General features: G+C 37.4%; 2 protein-coding genes across 6 annotated transcripts in view; one reads left to right on the top strand and one right to left on the bottom strand.

Annotated features, from left to right (window-relative positions):
• Nucleotides 1-10,860, bottom strand: part of ABCE1 (ATP binding cassette subfamily E member 1) — a 31,665-nt gene extending 20,805 nt beyond the window's left edge. Inside the window, exons 1-3 of the mRNA XM_045466542.1 lie at nucleotides 10,747-10,860; nucleotides 4,035-4,164; nucleotides 2,851-2,936 (exon numbers count right to left, since the gene is read on the bottom strand). Coding sequence (XP_045322498.1) covers nucleotides 2,851-2,936; nucleotides 4,035-4,137 — 189 coding nt within the window. The 5' untranslated portion in view covers nucleotides 4,138-4,164; nucleotides 10,747-10,860. The remainder of the gene's footprint in view (nucleotides 1-2,850; nucleotides 2,937-4,034; nucleotides 4,165-10,746) is intronic.
• A 54-nt stretch (nucleotides 10,861-10,914) lies between these two features.
• ANAPC10 (anaphase promoting complex subunit 10) overlaps nucleotides 10,915-15,011 on the top strand; it is a 110,112-nt gene continuing 106,015 nt past the window's right edge. For 2 of the 5 annotated variants that reach the window (XM_045466567.1, XM_045466574.1), the window contains exons 1-2: nucleotides 10,932-11,032; nucleotides 14,424-14,550. In XM_045466567.1, coding sequence (XP_045322523.1) covers nucleotides 14,436-14,550 — 115 coding nt within the window. In that variant the 5' untranslated portion in view covers nucleotides 10,932-11,032; nucleotides 14,424-14,435. Of the gene's footprint in view, nucleotides 11,114-14,423; nucleotides 14,551-15,011 lie in introns of all 5 variants that reach the window. The other 3 variants (XM_045466581.1, XM_045466591.1, XM_045466557.1) reach the window with 3 other exon arrangements.

Genomic DNA, 15,011 nt, shown 5'->3' on the forward strand with positions numbered 1-15,011 from the left:
TGTTAATTTCTAGAAATGTACATATGACTAAAACGGATAGATTAAGAATTTTTTATAAACAATCTTCAAAATGGGGGAATTACGGGGTACCTGATTAATTCAGTCAGAAGAGCATGTGGCTCTTGTTCTCAGGGTTAAGCTCAAGCCCCACACTGGGTGTAGAGATTACCAAAAAAAACAAACAAAAAACAAACAAAAAACCCCAAGTGTGGGACTTCCACAAGATGTAAAATACTGCTTCATTTTCTTATCTACTTAAAAAATGAAAGTTAAATTCCTTGAAGGCAAGAATCATTTTAACTAATTTTGTATCTCCGTTAGTGACTGGCATATTTCTAGATTTTAATACTTAATGAAAAACCTTACAAAAATTGAGGGCTATTTGTGTGTGTGTTTTAACATTAGATACGGCTAAGAGGCAAGATAAAACATGTTTATTGAGTATATCATTCCATATTCAGTTGACGGATGCTTTCTCACTACCTTCTTCTTCCTGTCTTTGTATGCTTTTTTTTGTACTTTGTAAAGTCCTTTAAGGTCTTTATGTTTAGTGTTTAGTCAGATTTAAGGTTAAGTCCTTTCCAGACGGTACTTATTTCGGTCTATTTACATCCCACCAACAGCTAGCATAATATCTGCACAGAGCAAAGATTAATGTCTTTCCATTGTGGTTTTTAACCGTCCCATATGAAACAGATGCTTTATATTGCAACTGAGTAAATTCACATTAAAAAAAAGTTTACTTATAGAAAAACTCGAAGAAAAGTTCATTATCAATCAAATAAAAATCCAAGGAATAAGAATGGCAAGAACTGGAAGATCATTTAAGGGCATCAATATGACTACAAACATTGCTCAGACAACTATAAAGATACATTCAAAGAATATAACCTCAGATTAGATATCTGTTTAGCAGAACTGTTCAGAGTTGAGGGGATCGATTTAAAAATCTTTGTATGTAACAATTTCAGTGAATTCTCAGTAAGTTTTAAGAACACAGAAAATTAAAAAACAAAAATTCTTATATTCTAACAAAGTAATTACCACCTTCTAACCAAAACCATTATGTCTTTTAAAAAATATACATATATATATTTATTTTAATTTAGAGACAGAGAGTGTATAAGCAAGAGAGAGGGGCATTGACAGAAGGAAAGAGAATCTTTTTTTTTTTTAAAGTTTATTTATTTTGAGAGTGAGTGGGGGAAAGGCAGAGAGAGAGGGAGAGAGAGAGAATCCCAAGCAGGCTCCATACTGCCAGCGCAGAACCCAATGTGGGGCCTGAACTCGAGAACCATGAGATCATGACCTGAGTTGAAACCAAGAGTTGAAAACGCTTAACCGACTGAGCCACCCAGGCACCCTAAGACAGAGAATCTTAAGCAGGCTCCATGTGGGGCTTGGCCCTGCGACCCTGCGATCGTGACCTGAACTGATATCAAGAGTCAGATGTTTAACCAAGTGAGCCACCCAGGCACCCCCAAACTACTAATTCTGTATACAATATAGTTTTCTGCCAAGAGTTACCTCCATTTACAGAATTTTGTTATTCCACAAATGTACATAAAATGGTTATAGGCTGTAAGTAATATAAACATCTGTTTAGAATACTATTTCATGTACGCCGTGCACTATAAGTACCTTAGTGTTCAGAGGGTATCTATTATCCCCACCACAGATTCCTCATATCAGTATCCTTTCAGCCACTGAAGTGTATACCCCAAAATTTGAGATCTCATTTTTTTATATCAGTGAAGAAGAAAATAGGGTAGAATATATTGTTCAAAATCAGATCTCCAGCACCCCCAACACTGACAGGTACATAAGAGATTAGTAAATGTTTTCTGGAAGGAATGTTTCCTCCTTATATTTTCAAAACGAGGGAAAACACTTTCATACCAATGAAATTCTTTTGGATACTTAATTAAGGATTCAGAAACCAATGTAAAATACACATAAACCTTATGAGAATCAGTAACAGGGTAGTATCCATACTCTGGTAAAAGCCCCTTTTTAAAATAATTATCTACAAATATCTAAATTAGAAACATAATGCACTGGTTCTTAAATATTATTTATGAACTAAGTTTGGAAATCTATCATTTTAAAGTTGAAAGCCTTAACGAAACCATTCAATGCAACAAAAACTAATTGAGGTATTTTGAAAAATTATTGCGTTAAATTAAAAAAATTTTGGCTGAGTGCATTTCTGTTTAAAAGATGTGATTTAAAATTAAATACAGACTTGAAAAGACTGCAGGTAACATGACTCATACTTTTTGTATTTACGTTTCCAAAAGTACTTGTAAAGACATGCTCTAGAATGTCCTTCTCATAAAAGGGGGAAATAAAAAAGGATGAAAAAAGAAATTAATTTTGGTTGGAAACGGCTTTCCAAAGTTGAGTGTGGCAAGGATAACTTTTACATAGGGTGGCTTAATTAATTAAAAAAGCAACAATATTAGATTTTTGCTAGAATACCATTCTCCTAAATTTATATTCTTTATTCGCTGCTTTATATTTTGCCTCTTTAAAAATAGTTATAATGGGGATGCCTGGGTGGCTCAGTCGGTTGAGTGTCGGACTCTTGATTTCGGCTCAGGTTATAATCCAGGGTCATAGGATTGAGCCCCATGTTGAGCTCCGTGCTGGGCGTGAAGCCTGCTTGAGAGTCTCAGTCTCTCTCTCTCTCTCTCTCTCTCTCCTCCCTTCCTCCCTTCCTTCCCTCTCTGCTTGTGCTTTCTCTCTAAAAAAAATAAAAAATTAGAAAAACCAGTTATAACATATTCAGAATTTTCTGACTTCTTTTTCAGCTTGCAAATGTGATCCGATAAATTAAATATCACTTACCTTAATACAAATACCACAACCAATACAAAGGGTTTCAGAAATCCATGCTATTTTGCTCTGGGGTGTAACCTCTATGCATAATTTTCCTGGCAAAAGAAAAGATAGAATTAAGTCATTTTCCCTGCCATTCTAATTTTCTGAACATTGTTATTTAGGTAATTCTGGTTCCAAATCTCCATACAGAAGCTGATTTTCAAAAACAAAGAACACAGGAAGAAATACATTTGAGATAATATCCTAAAAAAACAGTGCTATGTGGGAATTAATTATAATTAATATATATTAATTTACTACTGGGGAAGAAAATATGCTTCCTAAAACAGTTTTATTTGTTATTTTTTAAAAAGTTTATTTATTCATTTAAGTAATCTCTACCCTTAACATGGGGCTTGAACTCAGGACCCTGAGAGCAAGAGTCACATGCTTTCTTGACTGAACCAGTCAGGTGCCCCTAAAACAGTTTTATTTTTAAGCTGAATGGCCTGAATATTTAATTCACAAAATATACCTTGGAAATGGCAATGTACACCAGAAAAAGGAATGTAATACGTTAGCTAAATCAGTAAAGCTCCAAAAAGGTATGTAGTCATCCAATATACACAAGAAATTAAACCTGGCATTACAGATATTAATAACAGAATTTCTAAATAGCACGGCAGACTATAATAGATGACATCTAAAGTTTAAGATTCAAAAGTACACCTCACTAGTACAGTTAAAGTAACAATTATAACATAGCCCTCAAAGACTACCAATAATTCTGAATTGTTTTAAATTAATTTTGAAAATTAATTAATTTTGGAAATATATAGTAAAACCTCATGAATTAGTCATTCTTATTAAGCTATTTATTCTTGCTTTTTAAAATGAGAATACTATCAAAACCAAAATATACTGGTAGTCCTCTCTCCAAGACTTAAATAATTATAGAACTTTTGTAGAACAGTAAGAATCTTAGTAACAAACTCTGCTTTTATAGCCAATGAACTTTAAAATATATTGGTAATACATTATTCTACCATTAGCAAAAATAGGACCGTTTAGTCACAAAGCAATAAAAAATTTAGAACAAAATCTGGTCTTATTTTTACAGTTTAAAGAAACTAAGTATATGCCTAGAGAACTACGAAGTCAATTTTTTAAAAACTTTTTCTTATCTTTAAATGATCCAAAGAACTGCTTACCCATTCGAACCACAGGGCAACTCTTTTTGCACTCCTGCCGACATTTCTTAGGTTTACATTTGTCATGGTTGACAATAGCAATTCTTGTTAATTTATCTGCCATAATTCTAAGTAAGAATATCCAGCTTTTCTATTAAAAGAAAAGTTAACAAAATTATGGCACAGTCAACGCAATTAGTTAAGAGAAATGAATCATAGGCATAAAAGTTGGAGAGAATATAAATTATCACTATATTCAGATATGATTATCTAGAACTACTAAAAAAAAACCTAGTGAAATCAATGAAATGACTTAGTCACGTTGAGAAAACAAAATTTTACATATATACTACTAATCAGAAGATTTATATAAAGAAAGAAAAAGCACACTGGTCACAAAAAAGGAAAGATCTAGGAATCATCTTACAAAATATATACATGTGAGAAAACTTTCAACTTAAAAACATAAAAGACTTCATCAAATTACACCCTGTCTCAGTTTTTACAATACAGAATAGTCAATATCAGACATTTCAACCTTCGCCCAAATTATACATTTAATCCAATTTCAAGGAAAAAACATTAAACCAGACAAGCCAAACCAAAAGCTCTTATGCAAAAAGAATGGCTTAGGAAAAGGAAAAAGAGCAAATGGAAAGGGGGAACCTAGATTTAACAGATGGAAAAAAATGATATAATGTCTCAGTAATTAATACTGATACCAGTGTATGAGTACAGTCCAATAAAACAGAATAGAAAGAGTTGATGTGAAAAAGTAATACATATAATAAACATGTTTACTCCCTCTCTCAAATTAAGTATTACTTCATGTCTTATCTATTAAGGATGTTAATAACAGAAAGAGGAAATTATTAAGGTTGTGACCCTGATGTTGACTAAGGGGAAAAGTTAAAAATTGCCATTTAAGAATCTGTAATATGGCCAAGATGACATTTATGCTAATAGCATTAAAATGAAAAGACTTGGGGCGCCTGGGTGGCGCAGTCGGTTAAGCGTCCGACTTCAGCCAGGTCACGATCTCGTGGTCTGTGAGTTCGAGCCCCGCGTCAGGCTCTGGGCTGATGGCTCAGAGCCTGGAGCCTGTTTCCGAATCTGTGTCTCCCTCTCTCTCTGCCCCTCCCCCGTTCATGCTCTGTCTCTCTCTGTCCCAAAAATAAATAAACGTTGAAAAAAAAAAAAAAAATGAAAAGACCAAGGAACCATGCATGTAGATTGTGCTCACTTTTAAAGCTTCTGTAAGTCTTGATATTTAACAGTACCATCAATTATGCAGCTAAGCTCAAAGTGAACTTAAAAATCTTCTACCATGTTGGGCTTAGTGACAGACATCAATTTTCTCAGAATGGTGATTAAAGTAAATAATTCTGAAAACTATCCTAAAACTCCAGGTTATTCCAGTATGTAATGGCAGAACCTGAAGCCAAAAGAATACCCATCAAAAAAGACATTCTGTTGGCCTTTTCTATCAAGGATTGTGTTAATTCTGATTTTGTTTTGACTGACTGCTTTCCCTTGTACACCTCTTTCTCACTCCGCAATGCCTTTAGGTTTGGAGTGGGATAAGAGATTATGCTCCATGCTCCTCCCAGACTATCTTATCTCTCCCTCCTCATTATAGTCAGCTTTTGCCTCTCAGGTCATCCAACTGCTTCCATTTACTAACCATCAGATCACTCCCTCCCATCCTCATTTCAGCCCTAGGCTAAATTTTACTTTTTTACAAATCCTCTCAGAACTCTTGATTTCAATATGTTCATAGATGATCTTCCTATTAACAGCCTGTTCTCTTAGTTCAGTAACCTCTCTCCTCCAGTGATCTTGTCTTTCATCCTCATTCCTTTGGTGAAACCTTTGACCTTATTTTTAATTTTTTAAAAATGTTTTTATTTATTTTTGAGGCAGAGAGAGACAGAGCATGAGCAGGGGAGGGGCAGAAAGAGGGGGAGACACAGAATCCAAAGCAGGCTCCAGGCCCTGAGCTGTCAGCACAGAGCCTGATGTGGAGCTCGAACTTACGGACTGTGAGATCATGACCTTAGCCGAAGTGAGATGCTCAACCAACTGAGCCACCCAGGTGCCCCGCTTTGACCTTATTATTACCAATGACTGCAATCCTTCTATAACCTTCTTTTCAAATACCCCATTCTTCAATTACTACTCCTGTCTTTTCAGTTTACCCCTCTCGTACCCAACAATCCAACAACCCTTTGAACTCCCCATTCCCTAGACCTACTATCATTATCTCTTAATTCTACCATATTACCACTGTTCCTCAGTTTTTCTAACTTCATGTCCCTCTGTACCCAGCTAAAATTCCACTGTTAATCATTTATATCCTAAACTATAATCCTAGTTACATACAACTCTTCACCTGCACATGTAAAGCTGAAAATGGGTAGACAAAAGCAAAGCCTTGCTGGTTAGTGTCATCTCAAGTGAACCAGCCAACCAGCAATCCCATATAAATTTCTACAGTGAAGTACACTTGCACACTAAAAGACATCTACTAAGGGGAATTTTCTAACAATTCTCTCCTGTACTTCAGATCATCAATTATTCCACTGGCTCATTTTCATCAGCATTCAAATAATCTATTATCTTCCCCCATTGCTTTATTTCTCGTTCTACTTATTTTTAATATTTATTTTGAGAGAGAGTATCCCAAGCAGGTTCCGCGTTGTCAGAGCAGAGTTCAATGAAGGGCTGGATCCCATGAACTGTGAGATCATGACTTGAGCCAAAATCAAGAATAGGTAGGATGCTTAACCAACTTAGCCATCCAGGCGCCCCCTCCTTCCTTTTATAGCAAGACTATTTGGAAGAGCTGTATAGCTATAGTCAGTGTTCCAAATGTCTGTGTATTTTCTCTGGAATTCATTTCAGACTTTAGTGCTCATCATTCCACCAGAATAGCTTGTCAGGTCCACCACTGTTCTACACATGGGTAAAACAAATAGTTAACAGTTCCTAATTTACTCGAACAACCTATTGCGTCTAACACAAAATATGACTTTTTCCTGCTATGCAGAAACCCTTTCTTAACTAGGTTCTGGGACATAGTACTGATCCAGTTTCCCTCCTATTTTCCTGGTCACTTTTCCTCATCTTCTAGGCTTCTAAAAGTTGAAGAGTGCTCTAATACTGTCACATTTTTTAAATTTATATTCATTCTCTAAGGTGTTTTATTCTAATCTCATGGCTTTAAATCCTATTTATATGCTGCTAAGTCCCAAATTTCTAGCTCTAGTCATGACACCTCTCCTAACGGTAAACTTGTTTATCTACCTGACTACCCAACATCTCTTCCTGAAGGTCTAATATACCATCTCCCAAACTGAACACCAGAAGTCCCAACCAAAATGTGCTTCTCTAGCAGTCCTGCCCATTCTGTTAAATGACAACTCCAGTCTTCCATTTACTTAAGCCCAAATCCTTGAAGTTATCTTTTACATGCCACAGCAGCAAATTCTGTACAATTTACCTTCATGAATCTGGCCACTTCTCTTCACTCTGGTTTAGGCCATCATTATTTCTTACCTGCATTACTCTAATAGCTCCCTATCAGGTCTCTCTGCTCTACTTTTACCTATTTCTACTCCAACCCTTGACAGTTCCTTCTCATGACAGAAGTAAGGGTGATCCTTTTATTTTTTTAATGTTTATTCATTTTTTGAGAGACAGAATGTGAGTGGGGGAGAGGAAGAGAGAGGGAGACACAAAATCCAAAGCAGGCTCCAGGTTCTGAGCTGTCAGCACAGAGCCCGATGCCGGGTTCAAGAACCAAACTGCCTGAGCCACCCAGGTGCCCCAGGGTGATCCTTTTGAAGTGTAAGCCATATCATGTCACTCTTCTGCTTAAGGTCCTGCAATGGCTTCTCTACTCATTCTGAGTAAAAGCCAAAGTCCTTAAAATAACAAATGAGGTACTGATTAGCTTATACTACTTTCTCATCTCAACTCCAACTACTCCAGCTCTTGTTCATTTTGATCCAACCACCTTGGCTTCTTGTGGTTCTTAGAGCACAAGTCAGACAGTTTTTGCTTCAGGGCCTTGACCTTTTCTATTCTCTCTGCCTGTAATGCTATTCCCCCTAGTGAGTTACAAGGCTCACTACCTCAAGTCTTTAATGTTTATTTCTCAGTGAGCCTTCTCTAGCTTATACTACCAAAAAATACACCCACTGTTTTGGTTTTTTCTTTCCTGATTTGCTTTATTTTTCTCTTTAGCTCTTTCTACTATACTGCACAATATATATTTCATATGTATGTGTATATATGGTTTATGTATGTATTTATCGTGTGTATACATGTATTTATATATTCTTTCTCTCTACACACAGACAGTACTTTTTCCTCCCCAAGTAAAAAGTACTCCATCACGAGGGCAGAGATTTCTTGTCTGTTCAGCCCAGTGGCTAAACCAGTGTCCAGTATATCATAAAAGCTCAAGTATTTCTGTTGAATAAATGAGAAAATTAATTTAAAAATAGTAAATAAGTTTTCCTATAGGTTATAGTGACTTCAGAAATATTGCAAATTACCAATATTTCATAGCAACAGCTATCCACTAAAGTATGTAGTGAGAAAAAAAAAAATCAACCAAAAGGAGACTAAGTATTTATGTAATAAACAGAATGGTAATGGTAACTTCTAGACCCATTACCCCTTTAAAAGCTGGTCTAGTTTTCATAAAGACTAGAAGAGAAAGAAATCAAATAACTTTTGAATTGCTTCAAAAAAAGCTTTCATTGTAAGTGACAACTCCCTGAAAACTGAAGATTCGTTAGTTATTAAAATAAAGCTGGGCACCATACAAATTATCCGATGAATGAATGTCATGAAGTTCATTTTAGAGGATAAATCTTTCATCACAAAATTGTTTACGTTCAACTTTATTTCTGTCAAACTACTTAAGTGTTTCATCTGATATTTCAAAAAACCTTTTTAAAAACTAAGTGAATGTGAGATGACTTTTATAGAAAAATAAAAACATATCAGAGATGACTAATAAGCAGATTTATGTAAGAAAGTAATAAGTTATAATGCATTAAGAATAAGGAATACAGAATCTTTGTATAAATGTTACTTGTGTAAACACTACTGATTAAATTCGTATATTATTTTCAAGAATTGGCAGGGGGGGGGGGAATCCCTACTTTCTTTTTCAATGAGAATGATACAGGCTGTAAGGCTTGGGTGGGGGAAGGTAGAGTTTAGTAACAGACTTCTGGAAACAAAGAGAAATGTGAAGATATTTCAGATCTGAATACAAACTTTTCAAAATAGGTACTCAAACAATGACCCTCAGTGTTATTCTTCCAGCTGGCAAGAAAAAAGGAAGTGAGGCATTATGAAAAGCATTTGTAGTCTAAGACCAAAATTATTATAACACCATGTGAAAGCACTTAAGAGATTGCTCTTAACAAATGATGCTTGGTATCACATAAAATATCCCAACTTATGGTTATTGCAGGTTATTAGTCTTATAAAACATGTAAGTTGGGAGTGGTGCACAACTCTGATTTCAGAATCCTACACTGAAGACATTTAGAAGGGACAACAAAATAATACTTTTTTCCCCCAGAAACCATATTAAATGTTCTCCTGAAAAAAATTTTTTATGGGGCTAACAAGGTTTTTAACGTGAAAAAAAAAATACCCTTTTTGATACAAATACAGATAAGAGCCCTTGGCTAATATTGACAAAGCATTGTTGTTAGGTAGCTGATATAGGATGAATATTCTCAGTATAGGAGACAAACGTACTGAGAAATGCAACGCAAATGCCACTATCATAAATGCCTAACTAGTAGTCTCTGTGGAAGAGAGGGTAAAACAAAACCCCCCAAAAAACCCTCCCACATCCCTCCCCACTGTTTTGACAGTTATTTCTCACTGTTACCGACTACCATACACAAAATAAGAGAAAATACATTTATGTAGTTTACGAGATGTGAGAATAGGCTTTGGACTTCGCGTCTACAAGGTACGAACCAATGCGCCCCTGATCTCATGCAATTTAAGACATAAGGGGAAAACAAGTAAGTCACCAAGAAGAAAGTACCAAGTGCTATAAAAGCGCACCAAAAAAGCTAAAGGCATTCAACTGGGAGGTTACTTGGGATAATCGAATACACGTTGCTCTATGAGAAAAGTAGAGCTACAGCTGGCCATCATTTCTATAAAGACGGCAAAATGCCATGACTCATTCCATAATCACCAGAAAAGCCGAGGAAGAAAAGGCCACGACTTCCTATAATCAAATACGCACATGTGCCAATAAGTCCATTTTACTGTGTCAGGGTAAGGATGGGGGGTGGGGGGAGGGAAACGACGATGCTTTGAGTTCTGAAGTTGCCTTCTTCTCTGTAACAGGGCAAGAGGAGTAGTAAAGGGGGAGTGGAGACGGTGGAGATTACATCTCTGAGATGGCATGTAAATCCATTCTCGTAGCCCCTGTCGGGGGGTGGCTGGCAACAGTGGCCAAGAGCCAGGTCAGCTGGAGGGGATGCGCGACGCACCTCTAAGCCCTCCGCAGCGTCCGCGCTTCGGCGGTTCCAGCTGTCCCTCCCGAACCGGCTGCCACGCGCCGCTGCCTCCTTCACTGCTGACACCAGAGGCCTCACCAAAGGCTCTCAGACAACGTCCCTACTGTCTTTAAATCGTGGGAGACCACAGCTAACGGCCAAACCCTCCCGGGCCATTCAGGTACCTGGAGAAAACGACTCCCTTGCGGAGGAGAGCGCAGAAGCCAAGTCAGTTCTTCCTTTCACTTCTCTCTCACACAGCGTGTTCTTACGGCCACCGGCCAAAATGGCGGTGCTCAACCACCGCCTCGCGCATGCCTTAGGGACGCAGTGCGCGCGCGCGACAGAGAGCGACAGGCGGAGCCCTGGCGAGAACTGACGTCATTGTCCTGCGACTCCAAATTAACGTCTGTGGGAAAGCCGGGCTGTCCTGAGTGGGAGTGGCACCGAGCTGCAGGGTATCTTAAAAAGGTGGGTTGCGGCAAGCCGGGTCTGCAAGCTCTAAGGGCGTGAGCTTCTCTCCTCCGCCCTGTCCTGGAGAATGGTTCTCTCGTAAGCAGATGCGTTCGCATCCCTATTCTCAATCCCCTTTTCCGCTCGCGATCTCAAGGCCGCTGGAGAGCCATTGCCCATTCTAGTATTTCTAGCAGAGGTATCTAGCAGAATCGACAGAGTGTGGTCCAGGTACTGCTGGCCGTGGCCTTCTCTCCTTGGCTTCAGTTTCTTCTGAACGGAGTGGCCAGGAAGCCAGGTTTTTCCGAGCTCCGCGTTTTTTCCACTTGGTGGCGTCCAGTATCAAAGCAGGCAGTTGGATTCTGCTCCTATGTAGAGTTGGGCTTTTTTTTTTTTTTTGACAATTTGACATTTTTGCATATTTGACAATGACTGGACATTCAGCTTGTAGTGACAGTCACAGGTTTACTTGTCTCATCCTAGACCTTACTTAAATTGCAGAAGGCAAATACTTTAGCTTAGTACTGCACCTATTCGTTCATCCATTTATTCGTTAAGTAAATTGCTAACTGAGCATTTAAGTCTCAGGCCTTTCTGGATTTTACAGTCTAGTGGCTCTACTATTATTTAATGAGTATCAAGAGCTGTGTTGAGATTAGGAAACAACTGAAATCTAAAAGGTGTCAAGGAGATGGTATACTGAAATATTGGGCCAAGTTTTTTTTTTTTTTTAAGTTTATTTATTTATGAGAGAGAGAGAGAGAGAGAGAGAATCCCAAGCAGGCTCCCTGTTGTCAGTGCAGAGCCTGACTCTGAAATAGAGTCAGTTGCTTAACTGACTGAGGCCACCCAGGCTCCCTGGGCCAGGTTTATAATAGCATATATAACAATGTTCAGTATCTGTAACTTTGCACTACATAAGCTGTTTTACATGTTCACTATCAGATATTTTTTTAAAAATATTTTTTAAATGTTTGTTTGTTTATTTATTTTTGAGAGAAAGAGAGAGAGAGAGAGAGCGAGCAAGTAGGGGAGGGGCACAGAGAGAGGGAGACAGAATCCCAAGCAGGCTCCGTGCTGGAACCCGTGAACTGTGAGATCATGATCTGAGCTGAAGCCAAAAGTCAGACGCTTAACCAACTGAGCCACCCAGGGGCCCCAGAGATTTTTTTTTTTTTTCATGTTTGCATAGACTTACCAAGATTAACAAAAGATGAGAAAGTTCCAGTAAATTTTTGGGTTTAGAATGGGTCAGTTATTCACTTCTACGCCTTGAAACCTTTTTTCTGACGTTATCTTCTATGGCAAGAGCACACATAAGTTAAACTTTTGACAACTAGTGGGGAGAAGTGATATTTCTCTGTTTCACTTAATGGACTATTTAAAATGGAGACCAATATCTCATTGTGGTTTTGTTTGCATTTCTCTGATGATTAGTGATGTTGAGTATCTTTTCATGTATCTGTTGTGAGATATCACCTTATATCTGTCAGAATGGGTAGAATCAAAAAGATAAGAAATAAGAAGTGTTAGCAATGATGCTGGAGAAAAAGGAACGCTTGTGCATTGTTGGAGGGAATGTGAATTGGTACAAACACTGTGGGAAACAGTATGGAAGTTCTTCAAAAAGTTATAAATAGAATTACTATATAATCCAGTAATTCCACTACTAGGTAATTTACCCAAAGAAAATAAAAACACTAGTTTGAAAGGATATATGCACCCCAGTGTTCACTGCAGTATTATTTACCATAGCCAAGATGTGGAAGCAACACAAATGTCCATCAGTGGATGAATGGATAAGGAAGATGTGGTATACACACACACACAGAGAGAGATAGATAAATAGATAGGTAGATACACACATATTATGAAATACTAGCCATAAAAAAAGAATGTGGTCTTGCCATTTGCAACCACATGGATGGACCTAGGGGGTATATGGCTAAATTAAATAAGTCTGAAATAAGAAAGAAATAAGAGAAATAAGAAATAAGAGAAAGACAAATATCATATGATTTCACTCGTGTGGAATTTAAGAAACAAAACAAGCAGAAAAAAATAAACAGATTGTTAAATTCAGAGAACAGGTTTCTAGAGGGGAGGTGGATGGGAGGATGGGTGAGACACATAAAGGGGATTAAGAGTAAACCTACAGTGATGAGCACAGAGAAATGTATAGAATTGTTGAATCATATGTTGTACACCTGGAACTAATATAACACTGTTTATTATATTTTAATAAAAAGTTATCAAAAACAAATTTACATTTGCTAAATAAAAAATGGAAACGAATATTTACATATTCCTGGAATAAGAATATTTCTAGATTTTTTTAAAAGTTTGTTTTTGACAGAGAGAGAGAGAGAGAGAGAGAGAGAGAGAGAGAAACAGACAGACAGATCGTGAACAGGGGAGGGGCAGAGAGAAAGGGAGACACAGAATGCAAAGCAGGCTCCAGACTCTGAGCTGTTACCATAGAGCCTGACGTAGGGCTCCAACTCACGGACTGCGAGTTCATGACCTGAGCCAAAGTCGGATGCCCAACCGACTGAGCCATCCAGGCGCCCCTGGAATACGAATATTTCAGTTTAACTTCTCTAAAGAAAAAAATTCATTTGAATTAAGAATTTTTACTCAGAGGGGTACCTGGCTGGCTTAGTCGGTGAAGCATGCGACTCTTGATCTTGGGGTTGTGAGTTTGAGCCCAGCGTTGGGTGTAGAGGTTACTTAAAAATAAAATCGTTTTTTTTGTTTTGTTTTGTTTTGTTTTTTTAATTTTTTTTTTTTCAACGTTTATTTATTTTTGGGACAGAGAGAGACAGAGCATGAACGGGGGAGGGGCAGAGAGAGAGGGAGACACAGAATCGGAAACAGGCTCCAGGCTCCGAGCCATCAGCCCAGAGCCTGACGCGGGGCTCGAACTCACGGACCGCAAGATCGTGACCTGGCTGAAGTCGGACGCTCAACCGACTGCGCCACCCAGGTGCCCCAAAAATAAAATCGTTTTAAAAAAAAAGAATTTTTATTCAGAGAGGTATAGAATTGTATAGCATTATGGAATTATAGATCAAGTCAACCCCTTTTAGAGGTAAGAAATAAAGCCCAGACCTGCCCGAAGTCTAAGCTAGTTAAAGGAGAGGCTGAAGTTGAAACTCTGATCCCATGCTCTTTTGACTATTATACTCTACTGTTTGCACATCTTGTAAATCATAATATATTTTAGAAACAAAAATTGAATTCCTAAGAAATTTTAATTATAGTGGTTGAGTTATGTTAACTTCATTTGAGAAATAGATGGTTAATATCAAGGGTAGTGATCCATTTTGCTACTAAATTTTAATTTTTACCTTTTGTAGAAAGAAGCTCAGGTCCTGGTATAATGTGGATATTCTTGTTTTCTTCGTAGAATATTTTAAAAATGACCACACCAAACAAGACACCTCCTGGTGCTGACCCTAAGCAGTTGGAAAGGACTGGAACAGTACGGGAAATTGGGTCACAAGCTGTTTGGTCACTCTCATCGTGCAAACCAGGTAAACAAAACAAAAGAAAAAACCAAAAAAGTTGTTTGTGATAACTATTTACAGTTTCCTTGTACACAGGACTGACTTTAATACTCTTTTTTGTTTAGATGGTTTATTTTAATTTTAAACTAAATTAAGTTTTCATTTGTTATATATTTCTTCCCATTTGTTTTACTAATTCCACTTTAAGTTAACGCAGGTTTCATAAGGTCTCTTCTTTATCCTCCTCTATCTCTGCAATGATTTAATTATTTGGTGAGCATTTTTTGTTGGTTATCTCTCTAGATGGGATAGGTGGGTGATACGTTTTTTGAGTCATTGCATGTTCCTAGATAACTTTATTTTACTCTTTTTTTTTAAAGAGTTTATATTTTATTGTTTTAAGTTTATTTATTTATTTTTGAGAGAGAGCACATGAGTGGGGTGGGCAGAGAGAAAAAATCCAAAGCAGGCTCTGCCCTGTCAGCACA

Source organism: Leopardus geoffroyi, chromosome B1, assembly GCF_018350155.1.
Source record: "Leopardus geoffroyi isolate Oge1 chromosome B1, O.geoffroyi_Oge1_pat1.0, whole genome shotgun sequence".
Lineage (NCBI taxonomy): Eukaryota > Metazoa > Chordata > Mammalia > Carnivora > Felidae > Leopardus > Leopardus geoffroyi.